The sequence below is a fragment of the Limanda limanda genome, chromosome 19 (genome assembly GCF_963576545.1).
Source record: "Limanda limanda chromosome 19, fLimLim1.1, whole genome shotgun sequence".
In the NCBI taxonomy this organism is placed as follows: domain Eukaryota; kingdom Metazoa; phylum Chordata; class Actinopteri; order Pleuronectiformes; family Pleuronectidae; genus Limanda; species Limanda limanda.
In genome coordinates this window covers 2,206,633-2,227,369 of record NC_083654.1, presented here as the reverse complement: position 1 = coordinate 2,227,369, position 20,737 = coordinate 2,206,633, and the positions used below count along the sequence as shown (strand labels likewise).

Genomic DNA, 20,737 nt, shown 5'->3' with positions numbered 1-20,737 from the left:
AATGATTTAGGGATTTGTCCTTCGTCACACCGTGTAACCGTGGCGTGGCGTCAAAGTTCATCAACTCGCCGCGAAACACGAAATTGCTGTAACTTCCATGTTCATGGTTCCATCTCACTCAAACTACATGTGTGTATCAACAGCCCCCCCCCCCTGAGATATTCATATGGTTTTAAGAAATGGGCGTGGCAAAAAAACTGACTAGCGCCCCCTAAAGGGCAGCCCGGCGCTACGATTGGCCGACTTGTACAAAAATCCATTATGGCATGTGTCTTTTCATAAAAAACAAATAAGTCTCTTGGATTGATATGTTAGACCAAACAGGAAGCCCACCATTTTGGATTTGGTGGCCATTTTGACCATATTCCACATTTTTACTTTGACATACTTGTCCCAGGGCTTTCATCAGTTCATCTTTAAATTCAGATGAATGTCATCACAACAAGATGGAGATAAAAATTGACTTAGGGATTGATTTTTCGTCACACCGTGTGACCGTGGCGTGGCGTCAAAGTTCATCAACTCGCCGTGAAACACGAAATGCTGTTACTTCAGTGTTCATGGTTCTATCTCACTCAAACTACATGTGTGTATCAACAGCCCGCCCCCTGAAGATACTCATATGGTTTTAAGGCCGTGTGACCGTGGCGTCGAAGTTTGATTACACGCCATCAAAACACGAGGTTCTGTATCTCGGACATATATTGTCCAATCGAGTCCAAAATAGACATGTAAGACTAGAGTCCCGGCCTGATGACATCTACACAGAAATCATGACTTTAAATCACAGCGCCCCCTGGTGGCTACAGGAAGTGCAGCGTTTATTGTCCAATTGAGTCCAAACTAGACATGTAAGACAAGAGTCCCGGCCTGATGACATCTACACAGAAATCATGACTTTAAATCACAGCGCCCCCTGGTGGCTACAGGAAGTGAAGCGTTTATTGTGCATTTGAGTCCAAACTAGACATGTAAGACTAGAGTCCCAGCTTGATGACATCTACACAGAAATTATGACTTTAAATCACAGCGCCCCCTGGTGGCTACAGGAAGTGAAGCTTTTATCCTTGCCACAGAGAGGAAAACGCATCCAACGCGGAGACGTGCACTTGGTCATCGACCGCTCTCTCCCCCAACAGGCTTCAACGTGCAGGAGCTCGGGCCCGCAAGTGCTACAACGTAGCCCTGGTTTAAATTACATTTTTAAATGTTTTTTTTAGGGCTGGGCAAGTTAACTAGTTAATTACGAGTTAACTCATCACTTATTTAACTCAACTAATTATTTTATCTCGCATTAACTCAGGTTTGATTATTTATTGTTTTATTGTGAAAGTCAGGCTTTTATTTTGTGAAAGTCTGTTGCTGACTGCTGCGGAACCGGAAAAAAGAAAATAATTGGCGGATAAACAACCATGGATAAGGCTACGGAGCTTTTACATGGCCATTTTCATTTTAAAGTCCTTCCAGACGGCGGAGTCGACAGAACCAAAGTTATTTGTAGCCACTGCCAAGGTGAATTTTCGTATCACCGGAGTACTCCCAGTCTAAAATATCACCTGAATGCAAAACACACAGTTGATATCAGCAAATCATTCAACGAAACAGCGAGTGGAGCGAGGCTTCGGCAGACTACGTTAGACGCAGGGAGGAGTATACATTTTTCATAACGAAGAGGCTAACATTAATGCCCTGGCAGTGGCATTGAGCTTTAACTTTGTATTTGCTTTGATAACATTGTTAAGTTGAGATTTACACTGAATATTTTATTTAACTGCTACTGTATTAAATGCTGATGTTAAAAGTGTTTGCACAACAAATGTTATGGCACTTTCGTTCATATGGCAGAACATTGAAAATAAAATTGCGCTATACACTACTTTTTAATTCATTATTGGATTTTGCGTATACAAATGCGATTAATCGTGCTTAATCAGGGAAATCATGCGATTAATCGCGATTAAAACTTTTAATCGTTGCCCAGCCCTAGTTTTTTTTAATCTATATTGTATGTTAAGCACTTTGAACTGCATTGAAAAGGGCCATACAAATAAAGTTGATTATTATTATTTTATAAAATGTGCCAATATATTATAAATGTAGCAAAAGTTATGTGTTTTAGAACTAAAAAATATTAGTGTTGACGTAGCCTGTCTGTCCTTTCCTATATAACCTGAATGTTACATATAGCTCAGGCACAAGTGCAGAAAAAAGTCTCCTCATGATTGAATTTGCCCTTTGCAGCTCCGCAGCCTTCACAGTGTGACGTGTGCAGCCATGTAGAGGATTTGTGTTGTAACTCGCTCGCATTCTCCTTCACAAGTGCTGACTGATTACATTGCACATGAGGCTGGTGCTGTCACAGAGCCGCAGTGGAGCTTCTGCACTCAGCTCGGTGAATGCGAGTCCTGTAATACCCCGCAGCAGCAGCACCAGCAGCAGCAGCAGCAGCACTTCACCAACAGAAAAGACTGTTATGCAATGTGATTTTCTGTGTAGCTGATTCGGGATTAGTAGTTTAGAGGTGAATGAGGCCAAAGCATCGCCATCAACTCGATTTCACTGTGTTACACCACAGTGAAACAGTTTATCATATGCTTCTGCAGCCTGAACTGAGGGGGTCCTTTGTGTTTTTCTGTGTAACAGCTCAGATCGAGCTCTGGAGGAAATATTATTTTAGTTTTTGATTATTTAACCCTTCTTAGGGCATTTGTAAAAGACAAAATAAATACTGAGTAATTCGTTCCTCACTTGTGTCACAAATCACATTGCGAACCGGTTCCTCTTCAGAGCCACCTGGCAGCTGGAAAGGCTGCCGGTGCCTCTGAGAAATTCATTGCTTTTTATTGTGCTGACTGTTGGTCTGGAAAATCATTTGAAAACTAAACAGATGAATGTTTATTGGGCTGTAAATCCGCCTCCTTCGCAGTGCAGTACAGGACAGCAGTCCAAACTCCCTCAGTCAGAGTTAGTCAGTTTCCTCTGCTCTCTGCGAGAATGTAGTTTGGACAGTACCACCCACTATCTGGTGTATCATCACTGTGCGCAAAAACATGATGATCAAATAAAACCCATGTAACATTATGTTAAACACATTTTCCAGCATTTCCAGCCTGTTTACTGTCAGGAGGCCAAATGTGTCCTACATAAAAACCTTCTGATTACTTGTACAAAGGAGCTGCCAGTGACCTTGACCATTTCCCTAAAGAGGCATTTGACTGAAAGTAGGTCCTGTGAAAACTGTTCTCTGTTACGTCTGTACACGCTGTTACTGGGAACTTCCTGTTAAATATGTAAACTTCCATTGCTGTGACCACCACTGAGTAAATTCTAATCGCCGCCATTGCACAGGCAGGACTCTCCGTCACAGCAATCTCCAAATCAAATAACACCAAAGTAGCCAGATCTGCTTGGCTGAGTACCAGGAGAAGTAGGAGAGGAAATTACCTCCAGTGTTTCTCGCCTCCATCTTTGGTGCTAAAGCAGTGGTTACCTCTGCATTTCCTGAAAAACACATGTGAATCAAACAGCATGGGTAATTCTGAGACATTTCTTCCTTCAGTTCTATGAGTTCATTTTGGAGATGTGATTCTTTTTCTGCTATCATCTCTTGTAATATGTATCAGGTAAACATTTAACGAATTGAGCAGTATTTATTCTTTCTTTTTTAAAAGTTGAATTTACAAGCAACAAAACAACCTTGTGGGAGGTGAAGCCTGAACATATGCAGCCCCGCACCAAGACAAGAGAATCAGGGATCAAAATCTGGAGCGGATCAAAATGCCTTATTCTCACAATGTTAAAGAAATTCCCTTATCCGCCCCCAAATGCATTGTGTTCTTTGCTAATCCATACCACATCCTTTCACCAAATTTCCTGATAAACTATCCAGTAGATTTGTGTCATTTTGCCAACTGACAGACTGACAAACAAAACCCCAAATATAACCTCCTTGGCAGAGGTTTATCAAAAAACTAGTTTACACTCGTAGTACATGGGCAAGTATGTTAGCAACTACATTCACGACGCAGCCAGTTGTCTGCAAGTTTATCTCTGGCTTTGGAAGACATTTGGGAGATCAGCAATGCACAGAATTATCCCACATATTTTTCTTTTACAAAAAATAAATGTATAATGTAATATACAGTCATCAATTAAAATTCTGAATGTGAATGTAAAAGCCGTCCTCTCTCTCTCTGCTTCCAGCATCAAGTTACTGGCCGTGCAGGACCTTCTGGAGCGGGAGGCTCTTGATAAGGTAAAGCGGAACTGTGCTCTGACTGGGTCACACTGGGAGGGCTGTTACTGTAGCTGCTGGTGCCAGCTTTGTTTTGCATCATTGTAAACGAGATGACTCACCGCTCAGGGAAACGTCCTGACAAGTGCTCGCTCAGTGTTTCCCATTTGTTTAATCTGTCACTGTTTTATTCAAATGTTCCCTCTCTCCCTCCACCTGCTCTGTGTGTGTGTCTCCGTCTCCCGAGTGTTGACTATTTCTGGACCCATATTTGGGTTTGACCTGTGTTGGTGCTCTCCTGTGCTTTCATTACTATAAATATGACGGTGGTTGCTACGGGGAGGGTATCAGTTTCAGCAGTGTTAGGAATCAGGATACACTGGATTCTTCTTTGATTCTGGATGTTTTTTCTACATAGAGGGGAGTAAGCCAACGTTAAAAGATGCCGGCACATTTTGCCTTAACAGACAGATTTGCAGTAAGACAATTAAACAGTAAATCTTGTCGGAAGTGAAAGCTTTATACGACTTTTTCCACAGCAGAGAACATTTGTGCTTAACTGTCTTCTAGTTCACCACGTTAAAGCTGATCACTCAGTTATTTGCACCAGTGTAATGACAAGAAGACACAGGTAGGCTCACATCTTCCCCCACATCTATACGTCACTCATTAATGTATGTTATTTTATTTGTTTTAACTGGTTCTCAAACAAAAACGATAAAAAGGAGAAAAGATGTGGTTTCACTTTCAGCACAGCTTCTTGTCTTTATACTCTATGGGTATTTAGACCAGCACTTAATCCCCCTTTGAACCACAAATTGTTTTTCTTATAGCTATGCTAAAAGTTTGTATGGGTTCAACAAAAAACACATTAGCTGCTTTCAGACAGGCACTGAACTGGAGATCCTTAGCAGTTTCTCCTGAGGAGGTGCATGTGTGGACACTAATGTCCGATTGAGAGCCTCTGGAGCTCATTCAGACTTTCTCTGGATGAAAAAGCTGTCCCACACGTACAAGACACAGACGAAGATGTGAGGAGAGTTTGCTGTGATGAGAGATACCTTAGATCCTGCCTGAGCTGAGTATACTGTGACCCAGGATCTTGGAGTTGAATAATAACTAGAATGTGCATCTTGGGTAGATAATGCATGCAGTTAGTGCCTGGGGATTTAATGTGCTGAACAATTTAAGAAGAAATAGCATTTCATAGCTGTTTATATGTAGAATTAGAAAAGTGTGGAAAAGTTACACAACTCTAGTTTTGCAGATGATCACACATAACAAAAGAATGAGTTACTGGCAAAAACACAAAGGTTTTACAAGCTGCTAATCAGTGCTCTTATTGTGATCATACGTCACTTTGTTGAGCATGTGCTATAAGGAGCAAGGTGTTTAAGTTCTTCATCTAACAAACACCATATATTCCAAAACATGAATACAAGAAATCATGGAGAGCAATCTGTGGCATGATACGTAAAGTAATTTTTTATGGACAGTTTTTTGGCTCGTGTCATATCTTTCAAACCCAAACCTTGTCAATATGACAGAAGGAGCTCCTCTTTTTTGTCTCAGCTTGTTGGAATCCATCCCCTGTACTGTGTCTTGTTCCCTCTCCGCCATGTTTGTTTGTCTGTGGTCCCTTCATACACATTTCATGTCTGCATTTGTGTTGTGATGGAAAAAAGCAGGAGCATTTCACATACTGTGTGAAATATATATGTCACACAGTATGTGTGCTGCACTGTCAGAAGTCGCTCTGTCCTACCGAGCATTAATGCATAGAGGTTAGTGCATACAATTTCAGTGTTCGACATGCCGCTCTGAGCAGCATGCCGAGGGGCCGCTCAGCCCACACACACACACACACACACACACACACACACACACACACACACACACACACACACACACACACACACACACACGTTTTCACATTCGTAAGGTCGCTTTAGGTTTTGGATACCAGGGGGATCCTTGGCGGAGAAACCAGAGCTCCATGGAAAGAGAAGTAGGTCAGCAGCAGAGAACCTTGGACACAGAGAGGGAGGTGGTGGGAGGACGAATTACCTCTGGACGTGGAAGTGGTAGCACACATTGCAGTGTATTCACTCAGCCAGCCTCCCACACTGACTTACTGGCAGTTTTCTCATGTCGTACGTCTCTTTTCATCTTCCCTCCTACCGCAGTGTTTTCCTACAGAGGGAATGTTTGGTTTCTCCCTGAGTTCTTTCACTCTTTACAATATATATATATATTTTTTGCTTTTGTTTCCCCATGTTCAAAACTCAGAAGATTCAATGTTGGCACTGGGGACTTAAAATGATAAAGCTTAAATAAAACTTATAAAACAGCTTTCATTGCTGTAGTGTTAGTTATATATAGCTTCCTCCTTCACATCTTCCTTTTACGCTCTGTGGCATCACAAAGCATGCTGGGGAACCCGGAGCTATAAACAGTATCTGTAAATCTGGGTAACAGACTTTATTGACACTTAATGATCGAAATTGTATTTCATGTAAGAAATATCTCTAGAAATAAAGCATTTGCTGGCACTGAAATGTTATATCCTGAGATTAGTATGATATCACTTCCAGTATGAATGTATAATATATCCAGGACTGGTCCGAGGGCCCGTCCCCCAGAGGAAACATTTGACTATGAAAGCATATTTTGGTGCCTATTTTGCATTCTAAAGCCACTAGTCTGTTCCTTCATAGTACAAACTGATCAGAATTATTATTATTATTAGTCTTTTGGCAGGGGACTCTCACCTTTATTGAATGGACAGTTCAATAGGGAAATTGGAGAGGGGCTTATTTAAATTACCAAGTGTAATTTAATGAGATTTGCCTATTTTGCGGTGCAGGACTTTTGGGAATCATTGTATATCCATCTATTACTGAACTCGACACCATCACTCATCTGTCCCATTTCAGGTCTCAGTTCCCATTGACATCACACTGAAAAGAGGATGTGTTAAATCGGTATCCAAGCTAATAAACAGTTCAGCGTTCCACTGTAAATGTGGAAGCCGTGTCTGCTATGGACATCTGTCATGATTAGTCACACACAGAGTCTGTGCTGTGTTTAGACTGTTGTGTTGTCCCCTGTCACTTAGGAACCCTCTGTCTGTGGTTAGGTTTCAACACCGTTATCGGTCATAGTCTCAGACGTCTAACAGGGAACTGTCAATAAGACTTTGTGAAAGTAAACTGTAATAACACACAAGCATGAAGGCACACACAGGCAGCCACAGTTTTCTGGCACTCCTCAGTTCAGTCAAGTCAGCTCCGATTCCCCCTAAATTTCTTTATTCGTCCATCATGCTCTGAAAAGGCTGTTCAGTTTTTTTCTTCTTTGTATTGTTGGTTTTGCTTATGTTTCAGATAAAGCGACTGTGGCTGTTTTTTACCTGGAGGAAGTGAAAGATACCTTTTGTTCAATCAGCCTTTTGATATTCACATTTATTTTCAATAGAGATATGACAAAAAAAACATATAACCTTATACAGAATAATCCAAAAATATATTAATGCAAAAACAGCATCCAACATTCACAGGTGTACTGTACTTGTTTCTTACCGGAAGTGTTGTCAGGTATCATATTTGCATTTCAGCAAGTCCTGCGAGTGGTTCCTAGAGGCTGTAGCCTCAATTACAGAATACTGTTCAGAGCAGATTTGTTTCTATTGAAGCAAATGAAACAACCAATTAGTAAGTTTAAAGTGGTGGCAATTTTTTTACATGAAGATTGTATCAAAACAAACAATGTAGCTTGTAGTGACAAACAGTGATACGTGATGTGACTTTGTTTCAATCAGCTCATTGTGCTCCAGCCCACAACTTCCCCCCTGTGCTGTTCCCAGCAGCAGCAGGCAGCTGTTACCAGTGAGACAAGCTCAAGTGGGTCGACCAACTAGCTAGTGAAGTTAGTGGAGCATTCAGCAGCCGAATAGCCAGATGTTTTTTTTTTCCAGGGCTAAAAGAGAGTGATGGTTGGTCTTTAACTCAACAGGTGGATTGAAACACAACTCAAAATGAATGGTAGTGATGCTATGTGCCTACTAGATTCTTTAATTCTAATTTACTTTTGAATTAAGGTATCTGATATCCTTAAGCAAACCTGCTGTGGGGTCCTCAGAGAAAGAATTTAGTCTGCTATAACAACGTGTAAACCAAGGCTATAGAAATTGACTCAATTTGACTCAATGTAATGTTACACAGTTAAATTCAAGAGCAGCTCATTTTGTCAGTCAGTTTGTTTGAGGCAATTCTATTGAGTAACAAACAATAACAAAGTAAAAAACGTAATATGTTAGAACTAGAGTTTGACTCGGGGCCCCTCTGTAAGACAGGATCACACGATCAGGCGATAATGCAGGACCTGAGTTAACTGGAAAATGTGCCAATTTGCCCTATTGGAGAAAATGTTATTAAATGATAACTTTAGTTTTTATAACCCTGAAACACACACCTATTACACTTAAAAGCAACACAGATCTCGATAACACTCATTATCAGTGAAGTTCTACGATACAAAAATGTCATCTGAGGTTATAGTGAGATATAGAGCACTAAAACCAGGTTGACCTGTATTCTGCTTTCACTGTCCCTTCGCTGAGTAAGTAATAATATTCATAATGAAGCAATTTCCTACTGCCAGGAGCTTAGAAACCCCAACATGATATACCTTCTATCACAGTCCCCAGGGGCCATAGGGCCATTCACATAAAAGGATTAATTATTATTCGATCTAAACACAAAAGGGACTCATATTTCAGCATGTGACAACCAAAGTGCAGGTACATCATGTAGTTAAGGTCCTGGCAGTGATCCCAGACCGGGAGGAGTCACCTGGTCGAGTCCCACTGTGACACCGGGGCCAGACCAGGGACAGGAAAAGCCGCAAAAATACAGTTTGAAGTCCTCACTGCCAAGTATTTAATTAGCTGATTACTAGATGATTGGTAATCAGCAGTCAGAGGATGTCAAACCCCCTTATCATTGTTCTGCTATTTAGAAGGCCATGAACACTTAAAGGAGACAACACTTTTTTTCATACAAAACTTCTGTTTTGAACTGTTGGTGTGGAGTTTGACAGTAAGCTAGGCCTGACCATATATGCTATTGAGTTGCATGATGGGTCACAAACTTGATTCAACAAAAGACTGAAAGTTACGATATCTCAACTCGCTGCATCAGGTGGACTTTCCACAGAAGAGAGCAGCCAGTACTGCCAATGAGCACAAGGTCGGGCAGGACTGAGCTACTCTCCATAGAGAGCAGTCAGAGTTACAAAACTGTTTGTCCTCAACTTCACTAATGGACCAAATGCAGTTCAGCCAAACCTTATCTTGTTAACTGTATAATACAAAATCACAGGTATTGTTCACAAACCTGCTGTATCTTTCCAATCCATTAATCTTCACATTAGTTAACTGCTTTGTGCTGTTAAAAAATGGCTAACACAATATTTAACCAGTCCATAGAATTGTCTGGACGAAGGCCGGCCAAAGGAAGATAAAAAAACTAAGAGCGAGTTAAGGGAGAAAGTCATTGTAAAATGATATCAAATACAAATAAGGTAACATTGTTTTATCAGGTAAACAAGACAACGTAAGTTAACATATGTTGTTAACAGTTGATTTAGAAATGTTTTCTTGATATATTTTGTTTCACATTGATGCAAGGCTACATATTATTTACAGCATGTGCAGATAACTCACCCTAGCCAAAGTTTACCAGCATTGCTGAAACGATGTCAAATATTATATAACAACGGTATGAAAATAACTGTCTAACTAACGCAAGTGGCCACAACGACCCAGCTTCAGTTCTTACTTAAAGTTAACATTGACACAGTGTGATATTTACAGTGACAGTGCGATGTGATTGAGCTGCTATGATTCATTTGAACATTTGATTATGCAGGTATTCTTCAGTTACACTTATTTGCCTGATGAATAACTTATAGTTGTGTAGTTTCACATTCCTTTGTCAGCAGCATGGTTAAATGGAATGTATGGTTTGTTCTTATTCAAATTTAAGACTGTGAAAAAAATAAATTTAATGGGGAAAATAATTATTTGTGCACACTTATTTAGTTATTTATTTGAAAACATTCCTAATTTGGGAGGTGTGTTTTTCTTTCGTTCTCACGTTGACATTTGCCAGACTTTTTTCTTTTGAGTGTCTGGAAAAATAATAAAGTTACTATTTATAGTTTGCCCTGTAAACAATGCTTGATGGGAACCTGAGGCAACTTGCTATTTTTGTCCTGGGGGCCCCTCCTGCCATTCACAACTTACATCCACACAGCACTTAATTTAAAAACAATACTAATACTGGAATTAGTAATTCTTCCTTTGATTTTAAAACAACCTCAGTTTATGCTCATGTTATTGACATCACTAGAAGATGGAAACTTTCCTCTGTTGACATGACTGCATCACATAGTTTCTACAGATGTATCAGCTGTATATAGATAGATAGACAGACAGACAGACAGACAGACAGACAGACAGACAGACAGACAGACAGACAGACAGACAGACAGACAGACAGACAGACAGACAGACAGACAGACAGACAGACAGACAGACAGACAGACAGACAGACAGACAGACAGACAGACAGACAGACAGACAGACAGACAGACAGACAGACAGACAGACAGACAGACAGACAGACAGACAGACAGACAGACAGACAGACAGACAGACAGACAGACAGACAGACAGACAGACAGACAGACAGACAGACAGACAGACAGACAGACAGACAGACAGACAGACAGACAGACAGACAGACAGACAGACAGACAGACAGACAGATGGATAGATAGATAGATTACTTTATATATATTTATATATATACTGTACATGCTGCCAATTCAACATCACAAAGGTTCTACTGAATTGACTGAGGAGGTCACTGAAGTTTGCTGAACTCACTCACATGTGTCTGAACCAGTTTGAGACTTTTTTTTTGTGACATGGGGCACTCCAGCGTTTCACCTTCTGTATCCACTCATTTGTTCCACTCATTGTTATCAACAGACTGAAAGATGCGCATATTCATACCTCAGAGTCCTGACATTTACTCTAGTAAGTAAATCAACTTGTTCTTGAAGAAAATGCAGGAGATAAACCGCCATTAGCTGAAACACAGCTGGCGCGACGACAGCCAGTGAATCCAGGGGATCAACAGTGAAGACTACCGGTCAATCGCGATCGACCGGACGATCGCGATTTACCAGTAGATCGTGATCGATGGGTTGGCGACCACTGCACTAGAGGGTGACAAAGTGTGGCCATAACGCAGTATTTTGAGTAATAGCTTTTAAGACCAAACAAATCAAGGAGTCCTGACTCTCATACAGTTTCCTCCATGATCACCTGAACTCAACAGCACTTAACATTTAAGGGGTTACTGTTCTGTTACATCACAAGAATCTTTTGGAGCCTTGTCAGACCATTGTGGTATAACATGAGTCATTGGGTTTTGCAAAAACTAGAATGGAACTCAGTAGAGCACATGCCTCCACTAATGGCCAACAGCCCCCTATGATTCAATCAAGCTACTCCTCATTACACACACTCATAGAGAGCAACTCCCTAAATATAAGTTGTTATCATCAAGATCTCTGTATTATTTCTTTAGAAATTGACAATAATGTTGAAAAACGTCATCTCTCAAAAGGTTCAAGAAAGCGAAAAAAGTTCCTTTATCTGCCCCATTGATCCGGATCTGCAACAAAATTGACCCAAAGTGAATCCTTCCACTGGGGTTAAGGAGATCCTAGAGACTAAAACTTCCTGTCTTGGCAGAGGTAAAAGTCTGTTTAAATTTAGAGCCACTTGCTCCATGAACAGCAACTTGAGCCTTCATGAGAATCTTCTTCTGTGGAAAAACAGAAAACTTGAGTCATATTTACCTACTGATTTAACAATATCATTCCTCTGTTGGTTTAGAGATCCCTCTGTGATGTTGACACAAGAGGTTTCCTCTTGCTTCTTTTATTTCCTCTTAGTCATGAGTTGGGGCTATTTGAGTTCATTGAACTCCGAATTGTTTTTCAGTGGCAGTTAGACTGTTCAGCCAAACATGTTTTTGCTGCGGTTAATCTGCCCCGAAGTGTTCAAATTAAAAACACTACTGTTTTCTTCACTGTGTCATGTATTATACTGATTATGATTGGAGGCAGAGATAAAATAGTGTTGACATTTAACCATCGATCAATCTGATTTTGCCATTTCCCCATATTCAGTTTTCTCTTTCTTTCATCTTTAGCTTTTTATCGTGCACTGATTCTCATATCATCTCACACTTTTCTTGGCACCTACAGTACCATGTGGTGTCACAGTTTTTAGCTGCTATGTACAATTGATTGTTTTACTTAAAGGTTTACCCTGACCTACAAGTGATATTTTGCAGGTGGCTCACTTGTATTACAGAGTATTATGTTGAAGAAAAGAAAATTCTGAGATTTAAGATGTATACGATCAGAAGAAAATAAATCATGATTTTGCAAAATTGATGTCGTTATTAAAAGTAGTAATTTTACAAAAAACTAAGTCGTAGTATTACAAAAAAAAGTCTTAGTATTATGAAAAATATTACAAAATATTATCAAAATAAAGTTTTAATTGAGAAGACACTTTTAATATTACAAGGATTAAGTTGTAATTTGACAAGAAATCTTAGAATTGTTTTTTCAAAGTGGCCCTAATACTTGTGGTTTATACTTATGAAAACACTGTGGTTCGACTGAGAAGGTTTTGCAGTTCTTTTTAAAGTGTAGTGATGACATTAATATCTCTCTTTATGTTCTCATGCAGTTCTGTGTGGAATTAAACCAGGGTACACTGGCCAGCATACGGAAGTGGAAGTGGCCACGAGGGCTGTGGAAAAGTGTTGTGTCTGAAAAACCCACTGGACACTCCAGTAAGGTGAGTCAACAAATGTTACGGATCAATCATCAAAGCAGGTTTATTTCTCTATCAAGAAAATTTGAAATGTCCTTTTGTTGAAAAGTGCTCTTTAAATAAAGTTATAACTAATCTTAATATGGCATATGATCTCTATTCTGATTAATCATACCGATTGTTTCATTGAAAGTTGTATCTTAAGGCCATTGTCAGCTGTTAGATAACTAGCTCGCTAACTGCAGCTAGCAGCGGTAGTCCTTGTTTTTCTCTGCATCCTTATTGTGCTTGGTGTGATGGCACATGTACCAGTTCCCAGTCCCCAAACTGAGCAGAGCTAGAACTATCGTGAATTCATACTTAACCTTTGTTATTTACATTAAAATATAATTGGTCTTATACATGTTCAGTGCTACAAATGTCTCCAGTTACCAAACTGTATTTTGAACAAGCAGGTCATTTTGCAATTATATAACTGTGATTGAGCCTAATTAGCTGACCATTGGTCTATAATACATCTCTATGTATAAGACTAAGGCTCTATGACATATGATGAGAAGGACCTGGAGGCTCATACACTCAGTCAGTGGCACTGTGGTAAAAATAAACCACTCAAGCCACAGTCAGGAAATTAAATTAACATTTGACTTTCAGTTCATGTGCTTTATTCACATCTCTGTAACAGACTGATAAACAGTCATAATTCAGCTGTAATTTAAGGGGTCATATACATCATATACATATATATCGCCTCCTTATGAGTTTAGGAGTTAGAACATAACAAATTAATTGTTACAGTTAAAGTTCAATCAGGTTACAGATGACCCACATAGATGCTACAATAAACTATGTATACACACTGGTCATGAGCTCTTTGTTAGTAATGTTGTAGAGAGGTTGTTTCATAAGTCAGCAAAAATATCTAAAAACATGTATAACTGACTCCAGTTCCCATGATCCTCTGTTCACAGGGAGTGAGCTACTCTGGTTTTCTGTGGGACAGCTCGTCCGGTATTGACCTGAAGGACGCTTCTGTCTTGGACGCTCCTGTTGTCAATGGCAATGGGCATCACACCTACCCTCTCCTCTACTTGGCTCACTTTATTGTGAGTAATGATTTCATGACTGACATACTGGAATTTTGAGATTAACCATTTCTGCCGATATACGAAGCAGATATGGGCTTCAGCAAGCAATAATGCTTTTTTTCTTTTACAGTGTTTTACTAAAAGATAGGTTACATATACACACACTGTTAACAATGCTAAACAAATTGCAAGAGAGGTAAGGGTGGACGCTGAGGGCTCAGACTTCAACATACAGCATGAGGAACATTATAATACAATATATAAATAATAATTTTATAATTAATTTGAACAATTGCAGGATGAACAGAAATGAAAGGAATAAGAATATTTCCTGGTAAAACCTCCTAACACGATCATCTTTCTAAAGGGAACAGATGAAGTATGGTTTAATGATAGAACTGTTCCACATTCCATTTCATATCTAAATAACAATTTGAGCACATATATGGAATATAATAAAAGAAGATGTTCAGACTGTCTTGTGGTTGAATATCTGAATCAGCTCCATGGGGACATTCTGAAAAGCTGCACATGAAAGTTCATTCCTGATTAAAGCATCTTGACTCTGTAACTTAGCTGCGTTTCCCTAGAAATGTAAACCATATTTCACAGTTTTCAACCCATTTTGTTTACTGTTATTATTATTGTTATTATTAGTAGGAGGTGTTTCATTCCTCCAAACATTAATAAAGGCTAATAAAGGCTAACCGGAATCATATGATGTTTTTTTCCCATCAGGTTGGTTCATACGAACTGACAGTGGTGAACGTTCACATGCAGGCCACAGCTTCACCAGGAGAATCAAACGGAAAGAACCACAGCACAGAAGAAGTCAAATGTCAGCGCCTCTCGCCGAGTATCCAGGAGACACTCAAAGGTCAGTCTGTCACATCAGAGCCAAGATCCGCGTTTCAAGACTTTACAGCTCACATCTCACACACTGGATTCACACAGACCCCGGCGTACACACTAAAGTTCAAATAAGTTAACGTCAACTTAGTCTCTCAATGTGTAGAATAATTGATTCATCCTGGAAGGCTATTGGTGTAGTTATTTTCTACTTATAATTGTAACAAAGACAATGATCAATGAGAATTAGTCAGAGGAGAGAATATTAACCAACCACTTTACTATTGAGGGAGACTACAGCTCTATTCCCAGCTCTGTGTGAGTGTAAATTATGCAAATTCCATTCATTACCCTCCATGTCTTTCTGTGCAGCTGAGAGGGAGTTGCTGGTGCTGGGAGATTTCGGCTCCCCCCCTCAGAGCTCCGAGCTGGACATACTGAGAAAAGAGAAACTCTGTGCCCTGATACCATCCACCCAGTTCACCAACATCAGCACCCGCTCACCACAGGGCACCCAATGCCTGGACAACATCTGGGTCAGCCGCTCCCTCAAGAAGCTCTGTTCCGGTAGGTGTACACTATGGGTGTTTTGAAATGGTGGTCAAGCTTAAGATTGGAAATGTTAAGTTCTCATAACAGGTCCAAGTCAAGTCTTAAATCAAAATCTACTTCAATTCTCAAGTCACTTTAGAGAAGCCCAAAAAATGTGGCGGTTTTGGGTTCAGTATCTTGCCCAAGGACACTTTGGCATGCAGACTGTTGGAGCTTGGGATAACCCCCGTTGATCCACTCTCCCTCCTGAGCCAACCAAGTTCAATCTGAGTCATAGTAGAAAAGTTCAAGTCAAGTCCCAGGTTATTTGAGTCATTTGAGAAGTCTGTGTCTGAGTGTTGCTTTCAGTAGAAACAAGTTTAAGATAATTCAGTTATTCAAGGAGAGTTATTAGATTTAGGTTTAGTCTAACCCTAATGACAAAGTCTTAATACAAATTTAGTCTTCTCCCATTTGAGACAAGTTCAATTCATTTGAGAAAAATCTTGGGTCTTGAGTTTTTCCAAGTACATGTACACTAAATTCTATGTAAATTCTTATAAAAAATCTAACTAAAAGGATTTAAAGTCAATACTGATTTTATTTTAGACAAATTCAAGTCCAGTCTTGAGTCCTTGGGGCAAGTTCAAGTCTTTTAGGACTCTGAACACTGACCATTAAAATGACTATGCTTTGTTTTTCTGAAGCTGTGTACATTTCCTACATAACTGATTAGATTAAATGATTTTTACTTTAAGTTAAGGTTCAAATCAAGTCAGACCCAAGTTAAGTCTCCCACTATTTTTCAGTGCAGGATTCCTGATTTTCCTTGTGTGTTTCATGATAGGTGGATGTAGCATGCAACAGTTTTTGTCAGATCAAGCCTCAGAGTGTAAACACATCATTACATTGTGTCAGTATGATGAAAGAGCTGTCATGAAGTCTCACGTGCATGTTGTGTTTCCCTCCGACAGGCCACAGCATGGTCGTGCGGGAGGGCTTGACCAACCCCTGGATCCCAGATAACTGGTCATGGGGCGGCGTGGCGTCAGATCACTGCCCTGTGGTGGCTGAGTTTTATGCAGACGTGTCCCCTAAGGAGCTGAGCAGGCCTGGTATGGTGGCGGTGGACAGAAGAGACATTATGCCCAAACATGAACGGTGACATCATCCACAGTGACACTAGAGACTGTGGTGGATGACATTAGAATGACTTTGTCCTGTCTGGATCCTGCTCTGTCTTGTTGGGACATGGAATTAAAGAGCGTCCTGATGAATGTGAAGAAGCGCCAAGACTGCCTTTTGCGTTTCCGTTTATCAGTGTATGATAGTGACTGGTAAGTCATAGAACAACACAAATGCTCAGACAAAATAATGTACTAATTCAAGAAATGTGCCAACCATTTTCTATATGTAAATGAAATAAAGACAAATTGATAGATGCTCCTGCAGTGTCTGAATAATAATCATTAATGCAAATAAGTGCAGTATCCATACATAAGGGGCCAGACTCATCAGAGGCCTGTGATTGGAGAGGAAGATAACGTCTCAGCCTCAGAGCTCATGAAGGCTTTGCTCTTAAATTATGTACGTGAGGCCGCTTTGTGCACGTGTGTGCTGCCGTGTTCCTCTGTGCTGGAGATGAGGTGACACGGCAGAGGACACTGCTGTTCTCTCAGCTGCTCATCAACCACAGTGATGCTTTCGATGATTATTTACCCGTTCTGTTTTAATATATACACTAGTCTTCACCAATTAAGAAAAATATGACATTAAACATGAAGAGACTGCTACTGTAAGTGATATTATACTGAGGGAGACCATACAGTATTTGTTGGTCATTGTACACATGTGGAAAATACAGATACTTTAGCTCTGGTTAAGAGCCAGTAAGTGAGATTGGTTGATTACGTGTCACATTTGATTCCTTTTAATAAACTCAGCCCTGGTCTGACATCTTTTCAAGTAATTTATCACGGCACAATTCTTTAGTTCTTTTCTACATGAAATACTTTAAGATGTGTTTTTGTAGTTTGGAAGGATCAGATGACCTGATTTCCATCAAGTTATGCCATTCAAATGTTGTACCCTTTTCAAAAAATAAATCAAATTGTATTTTCTGGGTATCTATGAAGCTTTGTCTTTAACATCATCAGCCCAAATTCTCCCATGCAGGGAAAATGAAATTAATCCCAACTGAACATTTCTCTCTTGTTTCCCAAGTTCTAAAGCTGCTTTTTGATAGAGTTTGTTTTTTCTTTTCCTTTTTTCCCCCCTTTATTTTAAATGTGAAACTTGTCCTACCAGCCTGCAGCTAGAAAAATGGTCCTAAAGCTTGAATGTTTAGGAAAGAGTTGCCATGATTTTATTATCAACTGCTTCCAAAATTCTTTGTAAACAGATGGATTTGCAACAGCTTGCCATTTGTGCCAAGCTGTAACCCTAACCCTAACCCTAACCCTAACCCTTTGTGCCCATCAATATAAATGAAATAACCAATAACAACAAAAACAAGCTTTAGATTTATATATATATCTAACCAACATTTGCAGGCATAAACTCAATCCCTCCTTTGCTGTGCATGTTCAAGTGATTCAGCTCCAAGTGACAGTAAGCAGGTTAAACAGTTTGGTGAATCAATCTTTTCAACACACCACTTTTTAATAACAGACTCCACACTGATGTGGGACACTGAAAAGAACTGGATGCTCTCGAGTCCTGGTGTTTTCTTATTTGATTGAGGTCACCGTGCTCCAGGGAACATGCAGATCTTTAGAAATGGTTTAATAGCCCTGCAGTGATCTGTGCCACACAGTTACATCACAGAGGTCTACAGAGAGGCCCTCGGACTTCATGACCTGGTTTCTGTCCTGAAATGCAGTGTGAAAGATTTGGACCTTACACGCAAGTGTTCACCCCTTAAACCACTTCTTTTCCATTCAGTTTGCCACAGACGGACTCCACCGCTAACTGTCCGAATATTTTTCTCATTTATGCTTTAGCACATTAGTAGAAATTAATTTAAAGGGTTGGCATGAGAAATGTAGCATTTAATCTTTAGAGCTAACTTTAAATGTGTTGTCCTAAGTTCACACAGATATACACTTTAAATAGGATTTCATGTTTTCTTTTTTTCTTGCTAGTTAGCTGAGCTACCAAGAGCTGCTTGAATCTGTGTATTAAAAGAACACTTAAGACACACGTTCCCCAGCAGCAGCAGCAGTAGCAGCCTTGCTAACACATCAAGGCCTCAGCAGCAGCAACAGTAGCAGCCTTGCTAACACATCAAGGCCCCAGCAGTAGCAGCAGTAGCAGCCTTGCTAACATCTCAAGGCCCCAGCAGCAGCAGTAGCAGCCTTGCTAACGTCTCAAGCCCCCAGCAGCAGCAGCAGCCTTGCTAACATCTCAAGGCCCCAGCAGCAGCAGCCCTGCTAGCATCTCAAGGCCCCAGCAGCAGCAGCTAGCATAGTAAACTCAGTAATTTAAAGACAATGGCATTTTTCTTAACTTTAGTATGTTTGTTGACATTTTGGGACCTGACTCCAAGGAATTGCCCCTTGGTGAGTACCACTAGCTATGTGTCGAGCATGCAAGACACTTACTATAGTGGCACTAATGCTAATGTTGCTGGGCATTTACAGCAACCACAGTCTGATTTGGTCTGGGCCTCAAATCTGTGGTCGGACCCACCTAGGGACTTACCTAAACTTCTACGTTTTTTTACATTATATAATCTTACTCTTTCCCTTAAGGAAAGGCATTGCCTGGCTTTAACACATAAAAAAACTGCTTCAAAATGTAATGTGAGACGAGCAGTGATAATTGTACTACTCTTACTTCTGTCTGGAGATGTGCAATCAAACCCTGGTCCTGAATTGCAATGTATCCAGACTCCCGCTGATTAAATTAATGTCTGGTCTCAAATGTATTCATCTTAATGTGCGCAGCTTAGTACCAAAGATGGACATGGTCAGAATTTGGGTTAGATCAACAGATGCAGACATTGTGGTCATCTCAGAAACTTGGCTGACAAAATCTATTACAAATGAAGACATTAGCATACTCAGATACAATGTTTATCGTAGTGATGGGCCCAAGAAAGGCGGTGGCGTAGCCATTTTCGTTAAATCAAGATTTGATGCTTCAATTGTTCTGTCTGAGTCTATCTCTAAGCAATTCGAATTTTTGGCATTGAAGGTGGAAATAGCAAAGTCCCTCTCTATGACTGTTGTCGGGTGCTATAGGCCTCCATCTGCCACAAAGGAGGCATTATCGTCATTGCAGCATCTTTTGTCCAAATTAAATTATAATGAGCTTTTAATGGCTGGAGATCTGAATTGGGACTGGCTAAATGCAGTTTCGGATGAATTTAAATCTTTCTGTGACTCTATTAATCTTATCCAGCTGGTCAACCTACCTACAAGGCCAAATCTTAAAAAATCTGAAAAGTCCACTTTGATTGATCTAATTCTCACAAATGTTCCTCATAAATTCTTATCCTTGGGAGTTTTCTGCAATGATTTGAGTGATCATTGTGTTGTTGCTATTTGCAGGGACACAAAGATCCCTAAACGTAAACCACGCATTATTTTCAAGAGGAATTTAAAAATGTTTAATGAACAGGCTTTTCATCATGATTTGTCTTTGGTAAATTGGGGACACATAGGTCTTTTGCCGGACGTGGAGTTAGCTTGGACATTCTTTAAGGAACACTTTGTGAAAATTGTAAATAAACATGCCCCCATCGGGAAATTCAGGGTTAAGGGACGAGATAATCCGTGGTTTTCCCCAGAGTTGTCAGATACCATCCATCGACGTAATGTGGCATGGGCCAAAGCCAGAAAAAGTGATTTTGCCTCTGACTGGTCTATTTTCAGGCAACTAAGGAACAAATGCACTACTCTTATTAAAAAGGCTAAATCTGAATATTATTTATCTGTCACAACTGAGAACCTTAATAATCCACAGAAATTTTGGAAAGTAATTAAATCTATATCTGTAAGTAAAAGTCCTCCGGCTCTTCCGATATTTGTTCTAAAAGACTCGGTCCCAGTCTATGATAGAACTGAGGTTCTAAATTGTTTTAACAATCATTTTGTATTATCTGGT

At 40.0% G+C, this 20,737-nt stretch overlaps 1 protein-coding gene across 2 annotated transcripts in view; it reads left to right on the top strand.

Moving 5' to 3' along the window:
• eepd1 (endonuclease/exonuclease/phosphatase family domain containing 1) overlaps positions 1-17,748 on the top strand; it is a 33,218-nt gene extending 15,470 nt beyond the window's left edge. For both annotated transcript variants that reach the window (XM_061092563.1, XM_061092562.1), the window contains 6 exons: positions 4,204-4,255; positions 13,074-13,184; positions 14,132-14,266; positions 14,987-15,125; positions 15,470-15,664; positions 16,603-17,748. In XM_061092563.1, coding sequence (XP_060948546.1) covers positions 4,204-4,255; positions 13,074-13,184; positions 14,132-14,266; positions 14,987-15,125; positions 15,470-15,664; positions 16,603-16,793 — 823 coding nt within the window. In that variant the 3' untranslated portion in view covers positions 16,794-17,748. The remainder of the gene's footprint in view (positions 1-4,203; positions 4,256-13,073; positions 13,185-14,131; positions 14,267-14,986; positions 15,126-15,469; positions 15,665-16,602) is intronic.
• The last annotated feature ends 2,989 nt before the right edge of the window (positions 17,749-20,737 follow it).